The sequence below is a fragment of the Bos mutus genome, chromosome 26 (assembly GCF_027580195.1).
Source record: "Bos mutus isolate GX-2022 chromosome 26, NWIPB_WYAK_1.1, whole genome shotgun sequence".
NCBI lineage: Eukaryota > Metazoa > Chordata > Mammalia > Artiodactyla > Bovidae > Bos > Bos mutus.
Window position 1 is genome coordinate 21,175,870 of NC_091642.1, and position 24,532 is coordinate 21,200,401.

At 38.6% G+C, this 24,532-nt stretch overlaps 1 protein-coding gene across 2 annotated transcripts in view; it reads right to left on the reverse strand.

Moving 5' to 3' along the window:
• MXI1 (MAX interactor 1, dimerization protein) overlaps positions 1-24,532 on the reverse strand; it is a 92,626-nt gene that overhangs the window by 8,892 nt on the left and 59,202 nt on the right. For both annotated transcript variants that reach the window (XM_070363779.1, XM_005894765.3), the window contains exons 4-5: positions 1,098-1,212; positions 318-489 (exon numbers count right to left, since the gene is read on the reverse strand). In XM_070363779.1, the coding sequence (XP_070219880.1) occupies positions 318-489; positions 1,098-1,212 (287 nt within the window). The remainder of the gene's footprint in view (positions 1-317; positions 490-1,097; positions 1,213-24,532) is intronic.

Consider the following 24,532-nt stretch of genomic DNA (forward strand, 5'->3'; position numbering starts at 1 on the left):
AACGTTAGAGGAACCTGGGTGAAGGGTATATGAGAACTCAACAATTTTCTACAGAAAACTTACAACTTTAAAATTTTTTCAAAGTAGAATATTTGATATACATATATATGTGTGTATATATATATATATAGTCAAGAAAAAATGTTCTACAGTTCACACAGGCATTGCTAGACAATGTTGTGACTGCATAAACTCTAGAATGCTACATACAGTGTTGGTGCAGAAGAAGGAAGCAAACACAATGCCACCCATCCTACCCTCTCTAAATTCAGAGACAGGGACGCTTTGTTTCATTAGGGAAGAAGCTCACTGCCTACCTCGCTCTGAATCAGAACGATCTGAAGAAATAGTTGATCCAATGCTGTCCATTCGTATTCGTTCCATCTCTTGAGGACCCTGCAGCTGTTCCAGTCGCCGCTTTAAAAATCTCTGTTCTCGTTCCAAATTCTCTAGCTGGTGCTGGCTCTTCCTTTCAGCTTCTTCAAGTTTCTGAAATGATACAGTGATATTTGTGTGTTGTACAGTACAAACAGTAAAATGGATTCCTCCCTAACATCTCAGAAGATTTCTTCTTTGACAGAGAAAACATGAATGACTATACAAGTATATGTGTGTGTATAAAAACATACATAAATATGTATTTTTAAACATCAAAAATAGTTCTTTCTTCACTTTGTGTATATAATGAATGCTACATTACTAGAACAATATGGAATTTTCAAAGTCTGTCAAGTTATTGCCATAAAAGAGAAACCTGCTCTGCAGTATAGTTTGATGGAAAAACACTGAGGGACACAGCCAAGTGAAGTCATCTCCACCAGAGGGCACAACTGCCTGCCTTCGGGTATCAGCAGAGTAACTGTTATTTTCCTAGTATTCCCAGCTCTCAAATGGCCATGCTGTCAAAACAATTCAGTGTAGTCAGGTTATGTTGCTCCTATCAGATTAGCGTTAAATTTTCAGAAAGTTTCTCTTGAGGTCAGTCATTAAAGGAGAGCATTGTGAGCTAGCTGATATATGCGGACAGAAATCACTACTAAAAAGAGAGCAGGACTGAGAGAGTCATGTGAAAATATGATAAAAAAAAAAATTCCTACCTTGATGTGTGCTTTGGCTTTGTTGAGCAAACCAAGTGTTGTGTGCCTGGTGCAATCTGGTCCTAGTGGAATCAGAACTTTTAAGCGTTCTAAACACAGGCGAAGATGAGCTCGTCTAAGAAAGACAAAGGTAAGTGAAATCAGCAGTCTGGATATTCCACTAAAAACATCTTAAAGCCTATTTTAAGACACATAAGAACTTGCACATTATTCAGTTTCAAAAGAGTATCTGTATGCAAGTGCAGGTGTGCCTACTGGCTTTCAGTTTTCTGCCACTTTTGTTGTACGCCGCAGACGTTGGTCACTTCAGATTATTATCCCCAGTGCCAATCTCTGTCACAGGTGATTTAATTTTATCCAGTCCCATAAACTTTCTCGACTGTATTAATGTAGAAGTAGAAAAACACTGGGCGCCTGTATTTGATTTTGCATGTATAAAACCAAGGCTAGGTTAGAGGTTTTCAGCTTCACTACCCGAAAAGGCTCATTAATTTCCATTTCCTCCCTTCCACCTTTCATTCACACACACACACACACACACACACACACAGAGACACACACTCCTCTCCACAACTGTAGCCATCCTACAGTGTTTATATTATTATGCATTAGTTTAAACCATGTAAAATTTCTGATACTCAGCCCTTTCTCACTTATAAAAATGACAACTTCATATGATCCAACACAACAAAAACAGCAAAATTCTGTGGCCAGTGAGGACAGGGTGAGACAAAATATATGGCTCTAAGGTCAATTCCAGGCACTGAATCAACAACCTATAAAATAGTCCCCTGCTTCCTAATATCTAAGTGTATCAGTTATTAGCTTTTCCTTTTTATTTCTCTGTCTCCCTCTCCCCTCTCGTACTACCCACCTCCAATATTCTACACCTGGAAAAAAGCCAGGTGACAGAATTCTTCACCAAAAGTCACTGTGTTCTTTAACATACTCATCATCCTGTGGGCAGGTTAGGGAAATGTTTCCTGTATATGCTAGCAGACAGCCTCATGAATTTACATTCCATGGATCCTGTGTGTTCTGCTTTGCTGTGCTTAAGTTGCTCAGTCGTGTCTGACTCTTTGTGAGTCCCTGGACCATAGCCCGCCAGGCTCCTCTGTCCGTGGGGATTCTCTGGGCAAGAATACTGGAGTGGGTTGACATGCTTTCCTCCAGGGGATCTTCCCAACCCAGGATCGAATGCAGGTCTCTTCCATTGCAGGCAGATTCTTTACTAGCTGAGCTACCAGAGAAGCCCATGTACCCAATAAGGAACTATGATTACCATGATGAGAGTTCTGGATACATAATTTCACCCTGAAACAACATTAGTTTACATATCTGGTTCTGCAGTTCATAATGTATAACTTAATCCAGAAGTTAGTATATCTGAAAAGAAAGCCCACAAATGTGTTCACAGATTAGCCCTATTCCTTAAAGAACTACAATTGAATATTTAGCAACCGTGTCAACTGCCGCAGGAACAAAACACATCCTCCATTTTCTCCTCAAAGACGGTCAGATGGTTTACTAGCTCACCCGTCAAACTATGGTTTCTCTGTCTTAATACATAAGAAATAATGTCAAGAGACATTCTCAAATGCTAGCAAGTTCAGGGAGGGATAGCAGAAGGCAGCCAATTATGTCACTGACAGGCAAGGATGTTAAGGGTAGTGAAGTGAGGTTTGGCTGATGAATTGTCAAGATTCTTCTAGTACCTTCTAGCCAGCATAGTTAAGAGGTCTGTTAGCATTTCCATTCCAAATCTCTCTATTGAGTTCAATAACTCAAATCTAATAATTGGCTCCAGGCTGAAACCTGACATACCTGACGTGGATAAAGAAAAATAATTTTGTTTAGTTTTCCTTAAAAGTTTATCAATGGATTCCTGGTTAATGAGATTTAACAATTTTAAAGTCACTCTGGATCTTCACGACCCAGATAATCACAATGGTGTGATCACTGACCTAGAACCAGACATCCTGGAATGTGAAGTCAAGTGGGCCTTAGAAAGCATCACTACGAACAAACTAGTGGAGGTGATGGAATTCCAGGTGAGCTATTTCAAATCCTGAAAGATGATGCTGTGAAAGTGCTGCACTCAATATGCCAGCAAATGTGGAAAACTCAGCAGTGGCCACAGGACTGGAAAAGGTCAGTTTTCATTCCAATCCCAAAGAAAGGCAATGCCAAAGAATGCTCAAACTACAGCACAATTGCACTCATCTCACATGCTAGTAAAGTAATGCTCAAAATTCTCCAAGCCAGTTCAAAGAAAAGGCAGAGGAACCAGAGATCAAATTGCCAACATCTGCTGGATCATGGAAAAAGTAAGAGAGTTCCAGAAAAACATCTATTTCTGTTTTTATGCCAAAGCCTTTGACTGTGTGGATCACAATAAACTGTGGAAAATTCTGAAAGAGATGGGAATACCAGACCACCTGACCTGCCTCTTGAGAAACCTGTATGCAGGTTAGGAAGCAACAGTTCAAACTGGCTGTGGAACAACAGACTGTTTCCACATAGGAAAAGGAGTACGTCAAGGCTGTATATTTTCACCCTACTTACTTATATGCAGAGTACATCATGAGAAACACTGGACTGGAAGAAACACAAGCTGGAATCAAGACTGCCGGGAGAAATACCAATAACCTCAGATATGCAGATGACACCACCCTTATGGCAGAAAGTGAAGAGGAACTCAAAAGCCTCTTGATGAAAGTGAAAGTGGAGAGTGAAAAAGTTGGCTTAAAGCTCAACATTCAGAAAATGAAGATCATGGCATCCGGTCCCATCACTTCATGGGAAATAGATGGGGAAACAGTGGAAACAGTGTCAGACTTTATTTTTCTGGGCTCCAAAATCACTGCAGATGGTGACTGCAGCCATGAAATTAAAAGACGCTTACTCCTTGGAAGGAAAGTTATGTCCAACCTAGATAGCATATTCAAAAGCAGAGACATTACTTTGCCAATAAAAGGTCCGTCTAGTCAAGGCTGTGGTTTTTCCTGTGGTCATGTATGGATGTGAGAGTTGGACTGTGAAGAAGGCTGAGCGCCAAAGAATTGATGCTTTTGAATTGTGGTGTTGGGGAAGACTCTTGAGAGTCCCTTGGACTGCAAGGAGATCCAACCAGTCCATTCTGAAGGATATCAGCCCTAGGATTTCTTTGGAAGGAATGATGCTAAAGCTGAAACTCCAGTACTTTAGCCACCTCATGCAAAGACTTGACTCATTGGAAAAGACTCTGATGCTGGGAGGGATTGGGGGCAGGAGGAGAAGGGGACAACAGAGGATGAGATGGCTGGATGGCATCACTGACTCGATGGACGTGAGTCTGAGTGAACTCTGGGAGTTGGTGATGGACAGGGAGGGCTGGCGTGCTGCGATTCATGGGGTCGCAAAGAGTCGGACATGACTGAGCGACTGAACTGAACTGAAAGTCACTCTCCTCCCCTGATGTGCAAACAAAAATCACAGAATTTTAATCTTGAATTGTAAAATTTCTTAGGTGAGGACTCTCACAGACTAAAACTAAACAAAATAAGGTCCACAGTAAAAAAGGCCTTTAAACTCTTCATTAGGATTATTATAGCATATGCCTAATAACTGAACTCATATGATATGACTGGAGGATGGAGAGAGACTGGTAGTTCTCTTGCAATAATTAGAGGCTCCCAAGAGGGCTTTGAATTCAATCATCTAAAAAAAAATGCAGAGTTAACAAGTATTTTGCCAAAGGAATAACTTGTCATATTTAACCCCAGATATTCAGTACATATATAGAACTTTTAGTTTAAGAAGTTTCAGATGACTCCTTACTACAGTTGCATATCAAGAAAAAATGGCAGAGGGCGGTGCAGAAAAAAATGGGTGGGTCAATTTCCTGTTTTGTAAAATATAAGTTAAAGTCATATTAAAATCTAAGCACAATGTACAGCAACATGGATAAAAGTAGAGATTATCATAATGAAGTCAGAAAGACAAATACCACATGATATCACTTACATGTGGAATCTAAAATACGTCACAAATTAATGTATGTACATATAAAACAGACTCACAGACACAGAGATCAGACTTGTGGTTCCCAAGGTGGGTGGTGGGGCGGGAGAGGGAGGGACTGGGAATCTGGGGTTGGTAGATGCAAATATTACATTTAGAATGGATAAACAACAAAGTCCCAGGTATAGTACAGGGAACTATTTCCAATCTCCTGGGATAAGCCATAATGGAAAAGAATATTTTAAAGAATATATATATATATATGTATGTATAACAGTCACTTTGCTGTACAGCAGAGATTGGCACATCAGTGTAAATCAACTAGATAAAGATAAAAAAGTTGAATAAAATGAACTATGCTTTAATGCGAAAAAATAAAATCTAGGCAGAAATCAACTAACAATATGAAAATGTTGGTTTTTTCCTTTTAAAAAATCATTCAGTTGTATATTTATTACATGACTTTTGTGTATTCAGCAATGTTCTCGATGCTTGAGTGGGAGAAGTGAAAAAAGAAAGGTAAATTTTAACAGTTTATAATCCAGACTACAGAATGAAACATATTTTGTTTCAGTTGGTTCACAATGAAATGAGTCATACAGGTATCAAGGGTGACAGAATCTAAATGAAAGAAGAGATTATAATTGATGAAGACAGCCTAATGAAAGAGGTTGAAACGTAAAGGATACTGAATTTGTTTATGAAAAAAGCATGGTGATTAAAACAGTAAAGAATTTAAAATTCAAATATTGGGACCAAGTTTAAACCTAAAATTAAAAATACTTTAGATTTCTTCATTCATAACAAAACAACTGAGTTGGAATCCTATAAGGAAACATCAACCAAGGTCAGCAGTCTGGTGATCTACAACAGCACTGTCAAATCAGGAACTGCCCTGGCCAAACGAGTCAAGATGCAAGCGATGTCTACATGAACCAGGAAGGCAGACTGCCCCTCCAAAGTACTGTTAGTCACTACTGAACATTTCTTAAGTCAGTTTTTTAGACCATTCTTTAAAACCCAAGTGTAGTTAATTTACAATGTTGCAATAATTTCAGGTGTACAGCAAAGTCATTTGGTTTTGTGTGTGTGTGTATACATATATACACACATTTTTTTTTCAGATTCTTTTCCATTATACTGCTACTGCTGCTGCTAAGTCACTTCAGTCGTGTCCGACTCTGTACGACCCCATAGACGTCAGCCCACCAGGCCCCGCCGTCCCTGGGATTCTTCAGGCAAGAACACTGGAGTGGGTTGCCATTTCCTTCTCCAATGCATGAAAGTGAAAAGTGAAAGTGAAGTCGCTAAGCGACTTTTCCATTATAGGCTACTACCAAATACTGAATATAATTTCCTGTGCTACATACAGTAGGTCCTTGTTTGTTTTATATATAGAAGTGTGTATATGTTAATTCCAAACTCCTAATTTAGCTCCCCACCATTTTATTTTCTATGTCTGTGAGTCTATTTCCGTTTCATAAATAAACTCACTTATATTACTTTTTTAGGTTCCACAAATAAGTGATATCATATGATGTCTTTCTCTATATCTGACTGACTTCACTTAATCTGATAATCTCTAGGTTCATCCATGTGGCTGCAAATGGCATTTCATTCTTTTTTGTGGCTAACATTCCATTATATGTGTGTGTGTCTATACACACCACATCTCCTTTATCATTCATCTCTTGGTGAACATTTAGGTTGCTTCCGTGTCTTGGCTATTATAAATAGTGCTGCAATAAACATTAGGGTGTACATGTCTTTTTGAATTAGAGTTTTCTCTGGATATATGCTCCAGGAGTGGAACTGCAGGATTGTATGGTAACTCTGTTTTCAGTTTTTTAAGGACCCTCTATACTGTTCTCCAGGCTTCCCAGGTGGTGCTAGTGGTAAAGAACCTGCCTGCCAATGCAGGAGATTTAAGAGACGTGGGTTTGATCACTAGGTCAGGAAGATCCCCTGGAGGGGGGCATGACAACCCACTGTCTGGAGAATCCCATGGACAGAGGAGACTGGTGGGCTACAGTCCACAGAGTCACAAAGAGTCAAATATGACTGAAGCAACTTAGCACGCATGCATGCTGTTCTCCACAGTCCCTGGACCAATTTACATTCCCACCAACAGGGTAGAAGGGTTCCACTACTGAACATTTCTTCAGTCAAGTAGTTTTAAATGTGTTCCAAGATACAGTTTATTCCAAGAAAACATACTCTGAGATATGCCTCACAAAGGCCAGTGTTGCCATAGTCCATATTTTGTAAGTAGGGTCCTCATGAGGGATGAGTGGTGAATGACGTCCTCTGCTTTTCTAAGGGGACAGGTATATGTGGGGGAGCCAAATGTTATTTCCTCCAGTTTTTGTATTAATACTTGTAAGTGAATCAGGCATTAGGAGAATAGTAACAAAGGGTTAATGGAAGTTGAAAGGATAGCAGCTGACCAAGGTGGAGCCACACTTTTCAAAGTGGCCATTCAAATATTATACAGTTTTTCCATGTGCTTATATGCCCCTTTAAGTAAATGCAATGGATTCCCTGTGATTGGAAAGTTAAATCAGAAAATCCATTATCTTCCATATGTAAGTTTTTTCTGTCCAGCAAATTACGGAATGAATTGTATGACAAAATTCCTCTTCCCTTACAATGGTGCTGTGCTGCTCTCCACCCTTTCCCCCAGTCTCCCTGCTGGTAACCAGATTGCAAGCTTAACCACCAATGACCTAGAAAGGCCTATCTTTTGATGCCATCTGGTCCTTTCTTTTCTTGCCTTCATTCTCATATGACTGGTGGCTCTGGAGTCTCCTGGACGGAGTTGCCAAATCATCAACTGTAAGATGCTGGCAGAAGAAAAGAGGACAAGAGACAGAGAAGAACAAAAGCTTGGTTTGATTTGAAAATCCTTCTGAGAAGGAATTTGAGAGTATCACAACATGATGTTTTTCAAGTTGTCAAGGAGTGGAGGAACTGACATAAAGAAGAATTCATGAAAGGCATGGTCTGCACCGATAGTCAAAGTATAAGAAGGTTGGGGAAACTTAAGGCTGTTGTTCTGAATATTCTGATGAACACTAGACTAACAACCAATAGGAAGAACATAACACTGTAAATTTACATAGTTAAACTTGGAAAAAAATTTAGCACCCTGGTTAGCATTTACTTAACTTTTCACAACACACTGATAGCTCGATAAAAACTATACAACTAAAATCTTTCCTAATTTAGCATGTGTGACTGTAAAGCAAAATTAGGATTGTAGCAGGAGATGCCCTGTGAGAAAACTGGAGTCTCCTTGCAGAGAGGGAGGCAGCAAGACAATGAAAAGATAGCACAGTAATTTTATTTTCAAAGACACTTTGAGGTCTGTTTTAAAATGAGATATAAAAGTGGGTTTTTCCCAGGGGAAGAGGCGATTCCCAGTGACTAACCCTGTTAGAGAGAAGGTCCTATCAAAATTACCCACACCTTCCAAAAGGGCAAGCCCCTTGTGGGAAAAGGAACAATTAGAGTCTGTTTGGCTTTTATTTTGGTAGACTGGGATCATTTTTCCCTAAAGGAACCAGTGCTGCTTTTGATTTCCAACCTTGTAAACTTTAACGCCAAACTGAAATATCACAGAACATGAGGGGAAACGATTTTGCTATAAAATGACCCCTGCTAGTAGCTATGATATTTTAAAACACAGGTATATCAACCAGAAGAGGTACGCACGGTGTTGAGGGAAGAGAGAGGAAAGAATTCCCTTTCAGAAAAAAACTGCAAGTATCATATGATGATGTTTTTCAAGTTGTCTCTTGAAACTCTTATCCCTCTGCCTAACAACAATAAGAAATTTAACACCTGCCCAGCCTCACAAACCATCCGTTGGTCGATGCCCTTGCAGGCACGGTCCTTCACTGGAACTTGCTTGTCTTTCATTCCTCCACTACGGGATACCAAGACTTTGCCAAGTAACTAAATAAAAATGGAAAACAAGTCAAGTGATAGGGACAGTACTTGTATTTTCCTCTCTGTGGAACGTTATGCAACGGGCTGAGTCCTCCCTTGAGCCACATTCTTCAAAGCTGCAGTGGCTCGTGGCCAGGTTTCCCAACTACATAACACTTTTGTACATGACAGCAGCTAGCTGCTTATCCTACACACTTTATATTCCAGCATTCTCTAAAATGTAACGTTGAGAATTTTCTGAAAATCTTCAGTTACCAAAAAAATAAAAACAAAAACCTGCTTGCTTCCTTTTCTTATTAAAAAATGACATTAAAGATATTGTAGATCCAGAACCCAAGCACAATCATGCTGCTCATGAATTTTATTTACAAAAACTGATATCATATGCTGCTGTTCAGCTTATCCTATTTGTGAAATAAGCTTTAGACACGCTATTCCCATAAAATGGCACATGTTAATTATACGTTTCATTTACAGTTTATATATTATCTACTTCATAAAAAAATAAACAGACTATTAACTCCCAGTGAGTAACATGGTAAGTGGCATTTCCCTAGCATCAGAATTGACTGTGGTGTCATGGGGTTTAATGACAACAAAATTAAAACTTAGGAGAATAGTTAGGACCCTCTTCTCACTCTTCAAAAAAAAAAAAAGCTGCTTTCATTAATATTCCCCTTAGTTCATTTGGTATCTTATAAAATAACCAGACAGGAATATCAACAAGTGCTATAATGAAGTTGTAAATTATATATAAACTATATAATATTATAATAATATAAATTATTCTACAGTTACATTATCCACCTCACCACTAAAGGGCTCATCTATACACAAGATAAGGAATAAAATCAGTAAGGTTGAGATACACATTACTCATTCTTCAAAGATTTTTTTTTAAATCACCTTCTCCCAATAAAATCAAAGTAGTTCTACTCTGGGTTAGGGAGCTAGACAGTATTTAAGGCCAGAAAGTCAAACACAGTATGCCTTCCAGAAGTCATAGTTTTCCTCAAAGATTTGGGAAAAGAACACTATTTTATATACAAACAAACAGATAATATAAAGTGTATTTTTAAAATTAAAAACTTCAAACAAATCTCTCATTATTTCACACTACAACCTAGGACCTCCAGGAATCTATGTTAAACTGTTAAACCAAATTACCACAGATCACTATAAGAGCTTGGGACCTCAGAACACCAATTCTGGATTACTGTTGGGATTATGTTTTTCAAAGGTTTAGAGAGAGAGAAAAAGTTGGGGGGGTGGCAAGTGAATGGGGAGAAATGTGAGTACTCAGTAAGCTAATGACAAATAGTGGCATCTTCTTTCTTAAGCTACACAGATTCCATGTAGGCTGACATTTCATTTACTCTTCACAACTCAGAGATGTGAAGACAATGAACTGCCAGTCAGTCAATAACAATGACCATCAGCAAACAACAAGCTACACCCTATTATGCCACTGAATTACATGCTGTAAAAATTTTTAAAGGTGACAGTAGTAATCTTTATCTGTGTGAAGATGCTATAATCTGACCTGCCTACTACCCTTCCAGCCGCACTGGTCATTATCCATTACCTTTTGCAAAACTCTTCCACAAACCAAAGGTTCCTATTTTCTGATTTCTCTACCTGGAATACCCTTTCCTCCACTGTCCACTGGGCATCTAACGCATTCATCAATCCACAAACTACTGTTTCTTCCATGAGGGCTTCTTTGCCATATCACCTTTCTCAGATAATAAACACTTGATTTTTACACTAATCACATTATATTCTAATTATCTTCCAGATTAGAAGGAATCCATACTTTTTAGTCATTTCAGTTCTTCGAATAACCAAACAGAAAAATGGCCCATGGTGGGGAGAAGAGATGTAACAATTTCCAATGGATATTTCTGGGCCTCTCTAACTCACCAAAGTTGATGTAGTAATACTGCTGCTGCTGCTAAGTTGCTTCAGTCACGTCCGACTCTGTGCGACCCCATAGACGGCAGCCCACCAGGCTCCCCCGTCCCTGGGATTCTCCAGGCAAGAACACTGGAGTGGGTTGCCATTTCCTTCTCCAGTGCATGAAAGTGAAAAGTGAAAGAAGTCGCTCAGTCGTGTCCGACTCTTAGCGAACCCATGGACTGCAGCCCACCAGGCCCCTCCGTCCATGGGATTTTCCAGGCAAGAGTACTGGAGTGGGCTGCCATTGCCTTCTCCGATATAGTAATACAGGGGCCTCCAAACAGTAGAGACGGCAGGCCAACATTCACAAGTGACCTGCTTACCGATGTCGGAACTCTATACTTTGGTGTGCAGCTGAAGTCACCACCAAAGACAACTACATGTAGAGTAACTGACAATTCTCCAGCCAACTCTTGTTTAGGGCTGACATCTCTCTTAATAGTGAAGCAGAGGTCTGGGAATTGCAGCCATTACAACAGAGTAACTTATCAAAGCATTGACAGTGATGGGGGACTAGGACAACAATGTCAAACCCACAGATAACTTTTTAAAATCCAATTTTTTTGGTCACCAATATTGACCTTCTGACCTTACTGACAGGCCTCCTAGCATGCAGATAATCTGACTGATTTACGTTTGGCCTCTGTTCCAGCTGTTGTTCAAGAAATGGTGGTAATGACAACTGTGACGACAGGAAGGCAATTATTAAGGAGAAAAAAGAAAAAAAAAAAAAGGTAAGAAAACCCAGTATGAGAGGGAAAAGTCTAAAAAGAAATACTCCACACTGCAAAGGGGGAAAAAATTAAATGAATGTTTTTTAATCTCATTTGATAACAGGAGAAACTCATGTTTGCATAGTTTTACAAGATCCCAGGACTGCTAATCACTTGAAGCCTATAGCATAGAACATATAAATTTTTTTACTGACCTGCATTCATCTCTAAGGGAGACAACTATTGACAGCATTTGAAAAAAATTAATTAAAATCTGGTTCCAGAGGCATATGTTCTCTACTGAAGCTCCCACAAGGAACCCAACTTCCAAAGTGATTTAACAGATTTTATTCACTTGATGTCCATTCTACGCTCAACTTAGCTTCCATGCATACATCTCATTCCCTCTCTTACCTATTTATAAGGATTTGGTTTTTTCTTTAAAAAAACAACAACAAAAAACGATCACTCATTTACCATATTTCTTTGGTCACACAAGAACTTTCTGTATTCCAAGTTTCAAAGTCTGGGAAATAGGGCTACATCACTGGTGAAAACAGTGGCAATTTGTTCTAAATACAAAATAGCTTATTTTCCTTTGGCAACTCTCCAGGGTTTTGGGTGGAGGGAAAGGATACTTCTTTCTGGAGAGATCAGGCTCTGAACCTGGCCTAATGTCAAAACTTGGCTGTGGGTGGGAAAGACATTTTTTTAAATTATTTATCTTTCACATCAGTTTGGAAACTGATTAAAGATTTTTGCATTATTAATGGGTTTTCTACTCTCCAGTCTTTTGTTGATGTTCATCCCTATTCTGGCAGCCCCCATTGGCCGATTTAATGGTACCAAGGGGCTGAGAAGTGTTGCTGTCCAAAAGAAAAAGCATTCTCTCACAGGGACTGGGAAGGCAATCTGCAATCACAACAGTAGCTACTTGTTAATTTTCTATTTGAAACACAGTGATGTCAACAGCATTGTACCCTGCCAGCCACCATGGGGTAAAGTACATTTTGAAACCAAAACAAACTTCCTGCGTGCTGGTAAGTCAGATTTGAAACACGGAGATAACGTTCTTTAAGACACTGCCCTAGATTCATATACAAAAACGCACACAACAAGCATTAGTCTACTATTCTACAAAAGCTGAAGTCTAACTCTCACAGCTGCATTCATACCCATTGCCCAGTACAATTTATCAAGTCATAGTCCGGGATGGAAGAGGGAAATGAAGAAATATTGTTACTGATCTCTAATAAAGTGGCGATCCTATTTAGCACAAACAGCACACTCCCAGAATGCTTTGTTATGTAAATGTTCACTTGGAAGCAGAAAATGAAAACAGCCTAACACCTTTAAAAATAGCCCCACTATTAAGATGTGATTAGTGTAACAGTTCACTTTAAGGAGGTGTATTCACTTAGGAGGAAAGACATCTTCTCTTAAATGGAACAGAAACACTCTGGTCTAAGAATTAACGCATCCCTGGAAGATGAGTATTCACAATTTGTACTGAATGTAAGTAACCTGAAATAGCTGAATGATTAAAACTGGTGACCATGCTTGCCACCGGCAGACGGCACCATGGTTTGATATTGCTGGACATCCGCCAATTTAGTCCAGCTAGGGATTATTTTTAAAGACCCATTTTAGCAAAATTTCCCCAAAATCAAAATGCAGGGGTTTCTGATTTTGTTTTTGTTTTGGGGAGGTAAAATTTGGGGCAGGAAAAGGGTAACAAAGAGCAATTGTTGGTCAGTGTATAATTTTTTAAATATTAATCCTAAAGTATAGGACATTTGGAATCTCTAGAAGAATAAAGATACACAGAATTTCAAACATGCCACAGTCTTGACAACGACAGAGAATTAATGTTTTTATTTCAAAGTTACTTAACTCTTCTGATCTTTCTCTTTCATTATACTATATCACATTTTTTTTTTCCTGACCACAAAGGGCCCAACTGAAGAGTAGTTTCTGAGAGCTGCTTTTGGAGGCAGCTTCACATTACACCTGGCACCAATCTTGGGCATGCTCTCTTCTGATAAAACAGGAATTTTTTTTATTGCTGTATTAGGGCACTCACAAATGAGCATGAAAAGGAAAGGTATTCAAAGAATTAACAACAATTACAGTAGCCTCTTAAAAGACAAACTTTTACCAGTGAAAGACTGGGTTCAAATTAAGACTGGGTTGTAACAGTACACTTTGTGACTTGTTTCTATTTGTCTAAATCTTAGTTTGACTCTCCTCTGGATAAGCCCAGAAAAAAAATTAAATGAGAGAAGAATCAGAGAGCTAATATTTATTTCGTATGATTCCAGCCACAACACCATTATAGTTTTCTGTTCAAGAAGAACTACTGCAAGAAGCACCACCACACCTTGATTCTGGAGAGCAGAGCTGAAAAATCCATACTGTTCAGTGGATTTGAGAAGGAGAAGGCAGGCTCAGCGAACATGTTCCATTTTGTTCACACTGCCAATCAAAATCCTGACTGCTCATCAGGGGAGGCTGTGTGGCTCTCTCGCCTAAGTATACTCCAACAACAACACAAAAACTGTTGATTCAACCAAAGAAGGTGGTAGAGTCTGGAGGTTAAGTTTGGTTATAATTCCTTTCAGGTTTTAGAAATATTACAAGGTAAAAGTCTTGAAACATCTTTCAGGATCACCAACATCTCTAATCTCAGGAAACAAAAGATACATGAAGGATCCTTTGAAATAAAGGAAAATAAGACCCCAAATTTTATTCAGCATTCTTCTAAACATACCAATATTTCCTGAATATTGCAAGCCAAGAAATACATGTTTCTTCCTTCATCTGACCCAATACACGCACCAGTAAATGCCAACTGCTTTCAAGGGAGTTCTAAGAGCCCAGAATCACCAAATTGTTCTTTAGGAAAACCCTCCTCCATTTCAAAAATAGCAGTCTTGCAAAGTCGTTCAGCTCTATCTAAATTGTGTTATGTTTACAAATGTTTTAACTGCAAAGATGGAATTTCCAATTGAAAAAGAACCTTACTTAGAAAAGCCTGAATTTTTTTTACAGCTATGCCAAATACAAGCTGTTCTGTAAAGAAATAATTGTGAATCAGCTTGGAATAAAGTGAATCAAGACAGAAAAACCATACAGAATTACAGCCCTAGAGAAAAATTCAATAATTGGTCACACCAATGATTCAAATGCCAAAAAGTAAGCTTTTATCAGTGACGCCAACAGGCTTGGCAAAACTTAAATTTGATGGTTGTCCTCCATGACAATACCTATATATTACAGAGACATATCCCTAACATCTTCCTACTAAAGTCCAATAGCAATGTTCTTTCAAAGAACTGATCTAAATTGGTTTGATTTTATTTTCATTTTTTATTAGGGTAATAAATAGCATTCACTGGATAAAGCGGGACTGTCCTTGTTTTTCTTTAATCTGAAAATTCGTCCTTTAAGGTTTCAAAACTTCAAAGGAGTATACTTTCAAATTCTATTCCATTGTGATTTTGGTGAAAAAAACCTTAGCTGTACTTCTTAATTTCTCCCTTGTTCTAATTTAGGTATTGCATTTCCAGATTAAAAAGATAATTTCTCTCATCTAATTTTAGATTATTTGAAGGCTCAGCATTGTTCTTACTTCGGGATAAAAGTACTAGAAAATAAAGGAGTCTATAAAAACAGATTTTTTGGTAGTGGCATAAAATCCTATATCAACTTTCCAATCAGTTTTCAGGCATACTTAAAAGCGACAGGGTTGTTGAAATTTGTAAAAGTCAATGATCTACAGTTGATGTACTAGAGCAGGCATAAAGTTTACAAAGGCACAGGATTTCTCAGATATATCTTGTTCAGGGTTGTCTGTTAAAGGATAAATTGAGAAGCATTCACATGAAATATAAGTTACAAGGGTAAATACAGGATTGCAAAAGTTACTTGGCTCTTCATCATAAAGGGCTTACTAGAATAAAATGAGTACTTCAACAGTACTCCAAAACAAAATGACATCTAAGAGATTCTAGAGAGCTAAGAAAACAGGACTTTGGTGTTATCCTTATTTCCCCGAAGCTATAGCAGATGTGTCTTCTCCAGTTGAAGGTCTTCGCTGTTTTCACAGACAGTTGGGCCTTCACCTACATTGCACTACACAAGAGGGAGAGCCCAAGTAGACATCCCTTCATAGGTAAAACACAGCATTAATAATGACACTATATTTTAGCTGTCATTAGAGACATACCAGGAAAGCAACTATAGATTAAGAGAATAAGAAGGCCTTATCATATTCTCTAAATGTGGTCCCAGGCTCATACCTGTGGAGAAGGAAATAGCAACCCACTCCAGTATTCTTGCCTGGAGAATCCCAGGGACGGGGAGCCTGCTGGGCTGCCGTCTATGGGGTTGCACAGAGTTGGACATGACTGAAGCGACTTAGCATGCACGCATGCATTGGAGAAGGAAATGGCAACCCACTCCAGTATTCTTGCCTGGAGAATCCCAGGGAGAGCGGAGCCTGGGAGGCTGCCATCTATGGGGTCGCACAGAGTTGGACACGACTGAAGCAACTTAGCAGCAGCCGCCGCAGGGTCATACCTATCTCATCCATGCTAAATAGCTAAAAAAAGTCTACTTTCACCCCAGAATAAGTGACAAATCATAACTTTAGTGACTAAAAAACAAGCAAGTTTCAGATGCAGCATTTCTCTTGAAAACCTTTTCAAACGTAATGACAATGTTTTAAAACCAATTCTGGCAAACTCCTACAGAGAATCATGCAAGTCACAAAAGTAATCACTCCTAAGATGTTCATACCAACTTCAGCCCATGATAACCCCCTGCTTTGAGTTTACCTCAACTCCCGTCTGGGACACACATAGCTTAGCACTTAATTACATATTATTTGTAGGGGCTTTATAAAATCTTTTGTCTTCTACCTAATTGGACTAAAAATCCTCAAAAGCAGGGCCTGGAATTTCTCCTTCTTTTATCCTGTCCCCAGTACCAAGCACACAGTCAAAGACTAATAAATGCTTGTCAGTTGATTTGTAATTATCTTTATTATCTTTAAGAGTCCACCGTCAGTGCCAGGAATTAAGCCACTTCAAATGAACGCCCAGGCTTCTCTGGTGGCTTACTTGGTAAAAGAGTCCACCTGCCATGCAGGAGACCCAGGTTCATTCCCCGGGGTTGGGAAGATCCCCTGGAGAAGGGAATGTCTACCCACTCCAGTATTCTAGCCTAGAGAATCCCATTGACAGAGGAGCCTGGCAGGCTACAGTCCATGGGGTTGCAAAGAGTTGGACACAACCGAGCAACTAACACGTTCACACTTTCACAAATGATCTCCCATTTCCACATACATATTTTTAATTAGAAAACATGACCTTGGGGTTAATGGTATGTAAGACTGTTAAAGAGACATTATCATAGATGTCTGACTATTACCAATAACTTCTGTCATCCTGGATTGACATTCAAAGGAAGAGCAAAACAAATTCTAAATTTTCAAGATCATGGAAGTCTGAAACAAATCCTAAACCTAAATTTTCAACATACTTCTGAGTTAAAAGTGCAAAGGGTAGAGGAGGGGAGAGAGAGAAGACAAAAATTGTTTATCCCTAACCACTGTTTGTTGGACCTGTACTGGCATCCACCCAACTCTTCAAAGTACTCAAAGCTCTACCAAAAATGTTGAGAAACCTCCAATTAACTTTCACTTTCTCAGCACAGGTAGGCCATTTTGCAAATCGAAGCTGCCAAGTTTAAACATATATCTGAGCTTCAGCTTGCTAACTCTAAGTCAAGAAATCCTAGATAGAAGTAAAATATGGTTCTTTATATTATTTCTAAAAAAATTCTCCATAGAGGACTACTATCTGAAAAAAAAATTATTTTAAAGTACTAACCAGAAGATAACCTGAAGTTAATGTTTAAAAATCCATTTTTCCTATTCCATTCAAATATTACTAAACTAAGTATGTTGACTATAATTTTAAAATAAAATGAATTTTATCATAGCAAACTGTAAGACCAATTAAAAGTTCAGAAAATAGCAGATATCTACTAACTTTATCACAAGTAAATTAACCTACATATCTTTGTATGAAAATAAAAAATCTAGGATCTCAAGAATAGGGGATAACTAACACCTAATATCTTCCCTTCCAAGCAGAACAGATCCAAGTGTGATAAACCTGATTATTTTTAAAATTTGTTAAAAAAAAAAAGGCTCAACAGAACAAGTTTTAACACTTTGAAATTCACTAGTTACGGATCACTTTCTATTTAATAAACTTGTTATCTCTAATTACTTCACGGCTTTCAAATGAGCCAAACTCATAGCTAGTTTTTAAACAAATCTACACATACAGACACACATACACATATACACTTCTAAATTCTCACATAACAGAGCTGGCTCTAGGTGAATACACTCCAGTATTCTTGCTGGAAGAACAAATAGATGCGGGTTTGATCCCTGGGTCGGGAAGATCCCCTGGCAACCCACTCCAGTATTCTTGCCTGGAGAATCCCATGCAGAGAAGCCCGGTGGGCTACAATCCATAGGGTTGCAAAGAGTCAGACACAACCGAAGAGACTTAGCAAATTCAGTACCAACCGGCCATATTTGGCTAGAAGCATTTATGGAAATTCTCAGCATTCTGTGATGTTTTTCTAAAGCTAATAATTCTAAACTAAGAGAGACATTAGCCTTCCATTCCACAAGAATGGAAGCAGCTTAAATGTCCCTCAGCAGAGGAATGGATAAAGATGTAGTACATATGTACAATGAAATATTACTTGACCATAAAAAACAATGAAATAATGCCATTTACAGGAACATGGATGGACCTAAGAGATTATACTTCACATACTAAGTGAAGTAAAGTCAGACAGAGAAAGACAAATATCATATCACTCATGTGTGGAATCTAATTTTTAAAAAGGGATACAAATGAACTTATTTACAAACAGAAACAGACTTACAGATATTGAAAACAAACTTATGGTTACCAAAGGGGAAATGTGGGTGGAGGGAGGAGGGATAAATCAGGAGCTTGGAATGAACATAAATATAATACTAAATATAAGACAGATAACCAACAAGGACCTTCTATACATCACAGGGAACTCTACTCAATATTCTGTGATAAACTTTAAGAGAAAAGACTCTAAAAAGAGAATGAATATATGTATAACTGAATCACTCTGCTGTACACCTGAAACTGATATGATACAACACTGTAAATCCACTATACTCCAATAAAATTAAAAAAAAAAAAAAAAGAATGTCTTCCCAAAGTGCCACCCAAGAACAATGTTCTAAATGATCATGGAAACTTCCAAGTAATCTATTTAGATAATTCTACAGGCTTTTAATGATGTCAAATTAAACAGCTATGAGAATAAATCAAGTTACCAAAAACTCACACAACTGTAGATACACATTATAGGGATGAGTGTGTATCACAAAAAGCAAGCTGATATGTAAAAGACGTTAATATCTTCCAGCTATGTAGACAGAAAATAAGGTAACAACACATCAATGGCAAGACACTTGTATAAAATTTTACACAAGACACTTGTATAAACATTTTGAGGAAATGTTTTCATAATAACAACAACAAAAGAACAGTCTGCCACAGCTTCCAGCTACTTATAGGAAAATTTTTAAGTCATAATCGAGTTTTTTGGTCTGCTATACCCAATTCAGGTATATAGACACGCACATGCATCTGTGAAAACATCACACTCAAGCATTCTCCCATGGTACAGCTTTAGTAGAGGGCCCATTATGAAGCACAAGTATCACATATTTCCTAAGTGGGTCATATTACCTAGAATATCCTATGAGGACAAACTGTTCTCTCTGAAGCAGGAGTGGAGAACAAAAGTATTTTCCTTGGAAAGGGAAGATATTTTCGGGGCAGCAAGTATCTCACTATGTGCCTTCCTAAAATATTTTCTATCTTGAAGGGGCAGGTTTCAAAAAAAACCCAGCTATTTATTTGACTTGGCATTTAACTTTTTTTCCTCTTAATCTAACACAACGTGCATAGCCAGCTATAAAAATCAAACAAAAATGGAAATTACTAATTCACTAAGCACCTGTTACTACATGCAAGACCCTGGTCAGATATGAAGACACTGAGTTACAGTCTCCACATGGGCTATATGTGATACAGAAAGGAAGGACATTACAGTATTTATGGGTTAACGTTCACATAAGTGACACAAACAATAAACAGATGGGAATTTCGAAGAGATACCATTTTAGACAAACAGAAAAGACACTGTGAAAAATGTAACTTAGCTGTACCTTGAAAGAGTGTGAAAAAGTTCTGCTCTGGGAACTGGAAAATCTAGACTCTCATCCTGACTTTGTTATTAGCTTGGTGGAGCATAAACTTGGAAGAACTTAGTTTTCCTTATCCATTAAAAGAGAATACTAGACTAGATGATTTTTAAGGATCCTTCCAGCTTTATTATCTATGGAAATGTACAGACAGAATTACATTTATCACCTTTCATAAAAATCTTTCAGTTCACAAGTAATAACTCTTACTATAAAAATTCTAACAAAATCAACAAGATAGCTTCTCCTTGTTTGTCACTCCCTTCCTCAGAGGCAACAAGTGTTTCAGTTTGACATGTATCTTTCCTATGTATTTATACATTTAATTGTTATTAACATCAGTCCAACCTAAAGGAAATCAGTCCTGAATATTCACTGGAAAGACTAATGCAGAAGCTGAAACTCCAATATTTAGCCACCTGATGCGAAGAACTGACTCATTTGAAAAAAGACCCTGATGCTGGGAAAGATTGAAGGTGGGAAGAGAAGGGGATGACAGAGGATGAGATGGTTGGATGGCATCACAGACTCAATGGACATGAGTTTGAGTAAACTCTGGGAGTTGGTGATAGACAGGGAGGCCTGGCATGTTGCAGTCTATGGGGTCACAAAGAGCTGGACATGACTGAGCAACTGAACTGAACATAAATGAGATACTGGAAATACCATTTTTCAATTTGCTTTTTTTTCATTTAATATGTCTTTGAAATCTCCATATATACACATAGAAATCTATATCATTCTTTTCACCCAATACAAAGTACACGTTTTGTCATTTATTTAGCCATTTCCCCTTTAATCAGAATTCATGTTACTTCTAACTTGGGGTTATTATAAACATTTTTGTTATTCTTATTCATACCTTACTGTGTATTAGACGTTCAAAAGGGGCGTGTGGGGGTGAGGGCGGGCAGGGGTGGAGTAAGGAATTTGAGCTAAAAACACAAAGGTAGAAAATAAAAAGGAAGATGAAGAAGTTCAAAACAGGCATTCTTATTTTCAGCAAAGGAGGATATGGGAGTCACAAAATATACTATAAGTATCTTTAGACTAGGATTGAGAGACACGGGTCCCAGCCCTTGGTTCACAAACTAGATCTGACAGTAAAAAGTGGAACTGGGTATTTTCGGACTAGAAGGACATTTTGGAGAAACTAAAGTCGTATCTGAAAATTAGAATGTGATTTTGATGACCCTGCAGAGAAGGCAATGGCAACCCACTCCAGTACTCTTGCCTGGAAAATCACATGGACGGAGGAGCCTGGTAGGCTGCAGTCCACGGGGTCGCTAAGAGTCAGATACGACTGAGCGACTTCACTTTCACTTTTCACTTCCATGCATTGGAGAAGGAAATGGCAACCCTCTCCAGTGTTCTTGCCTGGAGAATCCCAGGGACGGGGTAGCCTGGTGGGTTGCCGTCTATGGGGTCGCACAGAGTTGGACATGACTGAAGTGACTTAGCAGCAGCAGCAGCTTTGAGTTTTTACCCCATACTCTGCTGAAAGGATTTTTTAAAAAGGGTTTGAATAGTCACTGGTAAATGCTATGGAGACACAATAAGAAGTGAGAATGTTACATTTAAAGACAGCATATATTTCTATTGGACTCAGTCAGCACAGCTCTGATTTTCAGCAAACCTCATCAACTCTGAAGAGGAAAAAAATAAACTGTGGAGATGTCCCAAAATTAGGGGTGGGTTTGGCAGACTATCAAAGCAGTGAGGACATTATTAAAAAGCTACTTCGTCCAAACAATAAGGAAGATCCCAATATACCGACCTACTTCAGATTGTTTAGAGATATATGGTTTAAATAAGCTAAGCTGTCCTCTGGAGTCTGCTAACAATAGTGTGCGTTTTCCTCCTGGTACAGCACCCTCATTTAATGATCACTGGAGCCTATTAAATGACTGATTAGATACAGCAATACAATATAGTTATAATCATAAAATCAGATTTCTGGAGCATGAGCAAATGTAAACCTAAATGTATCAGAGAATATAAAAAATATATATAACTAGGATTTAGCACATCAATGTGTACAGATTAACTTGGAACATTTCCTTAGCGAGTCAATGATAAGTATTTTTTCAAAAGGGACAAGGTCCTAATATTCATTAGTAGTAGTAGTATTAGTCACTTAGTCGGGTCCGACTCTTGGTACCCAGTGGACTATAGCCCACCAGGCTCTTCTGTCCATGGGATTCTCTGAGCAAGAATATTGGAGTGAGTTGCATTTCTTTCTCCAATAATATTCATTAGTATTTGTGTGTATAAAGCTTTGAGGAATGTGTTTATATTATTTATACATAAAAAACCACATATGCTTCTTAGGGAAAATTCTCAGTTCAGTTCAATCACTCAGTTGTGTCCAACTCTTTGTGACCCCATGGACTGCAGCACGCCAGGCTTCCCTGTCCATCACCAACTCCCGCCCAAAACTTGCTCAAACTCATATCCATTGAGTCAGTGATGCCATCCAATCAATCATCCTGTCCTCCCCTTTTCCTCCTGCCTTCAATCTGTCCAGCCTCAGGGTCTTCTCCAGTGAGTCACTTCTTTGCATCAGATGGCCAAAGGATTGGAGTTTCAACTTCAGCATCAGTCCTTCCAATGAATATTCAGGACTGATTTCCTTTAGGATGGACTAGCTGGATTTCCTTGCTGTCCAGGGGACTCTCAAGAGTCTTCTCCAACACCACGGTTCAAAAGCATCAATTTCTTTGGTGCTCAGCCTTCCTTATGGTCCAACTCACATCCATACATGACTACTGGAAAAAGCATAGCTTTGACTAGGCAGATCTTTGTAGGCAAAGTAATATCTGCTTTTTAATATGCTGTCTAGGTTGGTCATAGCTTTTCTTCCAAGGAGCAAGCATCTTTTAATTTCATGGCTGCAGTCACCATCTGCAGTGATTCTGGAGTCCCCCAAAATAAAGTCTCTCACTGTTTCCATTGTTTCCCCATCTATTTGCCATGAAGTGATGGGACCGGATGCCATGATCTTAGTTTTTGAAATGTTTAAAGCCAATGTTTTCACTCTCCTCTTTCACTTTCATCAAGAACTCTTTAGTTCTTCTTCGCTTTCTACCATAAGGGTGGTGTCATCTGCATATATGAGGTTATTGATATTTCTCCCAGAAATCTTGATTCCAGCTTGTGCTTCATCTGGCATGGCATTTCGCATGATGCACTCCACATAGAAGTTAGATAAGCAGGGTGACAATATACAGCCTTGACGTATTCCTTTCCCAATTTAGAACCAGTCTGTTGTTCCACATCTGGTTCTAACTGTTGATTCTTGACCTGCATACAGATTTCTCAGGAGGCAGGTCAGGTGGTCTTGTATTCCCACCTCTTTAAGAATCTTCCACAGTTTGTTGTGATCCACACAAAGGCTTTGGCATAGTCAATAAAGCAGAAGTATATGTTTTTCTGAAACTCTCTTGCTTTTTTGATGGTCCAAGGGATGTTGGCAATTTGATCTCTGGTTCCTTTGCCTTTTCTAAATACAGCTTGAATATCTGGAAGTTCATGGTCCACATACTATCGAAGCCTGGCTTGGAGAATTTTGAGCATTACTTTGCTAGTGTGTGAGATGAAGTGTAACTGTGCAGTAATTTGAATATTTTTTGGCATTGCCTTTCTTTGGGACTGGAATGAAAATTGACCTTTTCCAGTACAGTGGCCACTGCTGAGTTTTCCAAATTTGCTGAAATACTGAGTGCAGCACTTTTACAGCATCATCTTTTAAGGATTTGAAATAGCTCAACTGGAATTTCATCACCTCCCCTAGCTTTGTTCGTAGTGATGCTTCCTAAGGTGCACTTACCTCACATTCCAGGATGTCTGGCTCTAGGTGAGTGATCACACCATTGTGGTTATCTGGGTCATGAAGATCTTGTTTATATAGTTCTTCTGTGTATTCTTGCCACCTCTTCTTAATATCTTCTGCTTCTGTTAGGTCCATACCATTTCTGTTCTTTATTGTGCTCATCTTTGCATAAAATGTTCCCTTGGTATCTCTAACTTTCTTGAAGAGATCTCTAGTCTTTCCCATTCTATTGTTTTCCTCTATTTCTTTGCATTGATCACTGAGGAAGGCTTTCATATCACTCTTTGCTATTCTTTGGAACTCTGCATTCAAATGGGTATATCTTTCCTTTTCTCCTTTCTGTTTAGCTTCTCTTCTTTTCTCAGCTGTTTGCAAGGCCTCCTAGACAAGTATTTTGCCTTTTTACATTTCTTTTTCTTGGGGATGGTCTTGATCACTGCCTCCTATACAATGTTACAAATCTTCATCCATAGTTCTTCAGGCACTCTGTCTATCAGATCTAATCCCTTGAATCTATTCGTCACTTCCACTGTATCATCATCATAAGGGATTTGATTTAGGTCATACCTGAATAGTCTAGGGGTCTTCCCTACTTTCTTCAATTTAAGCCTGAACTTAGCAATAAGGAGTTCAT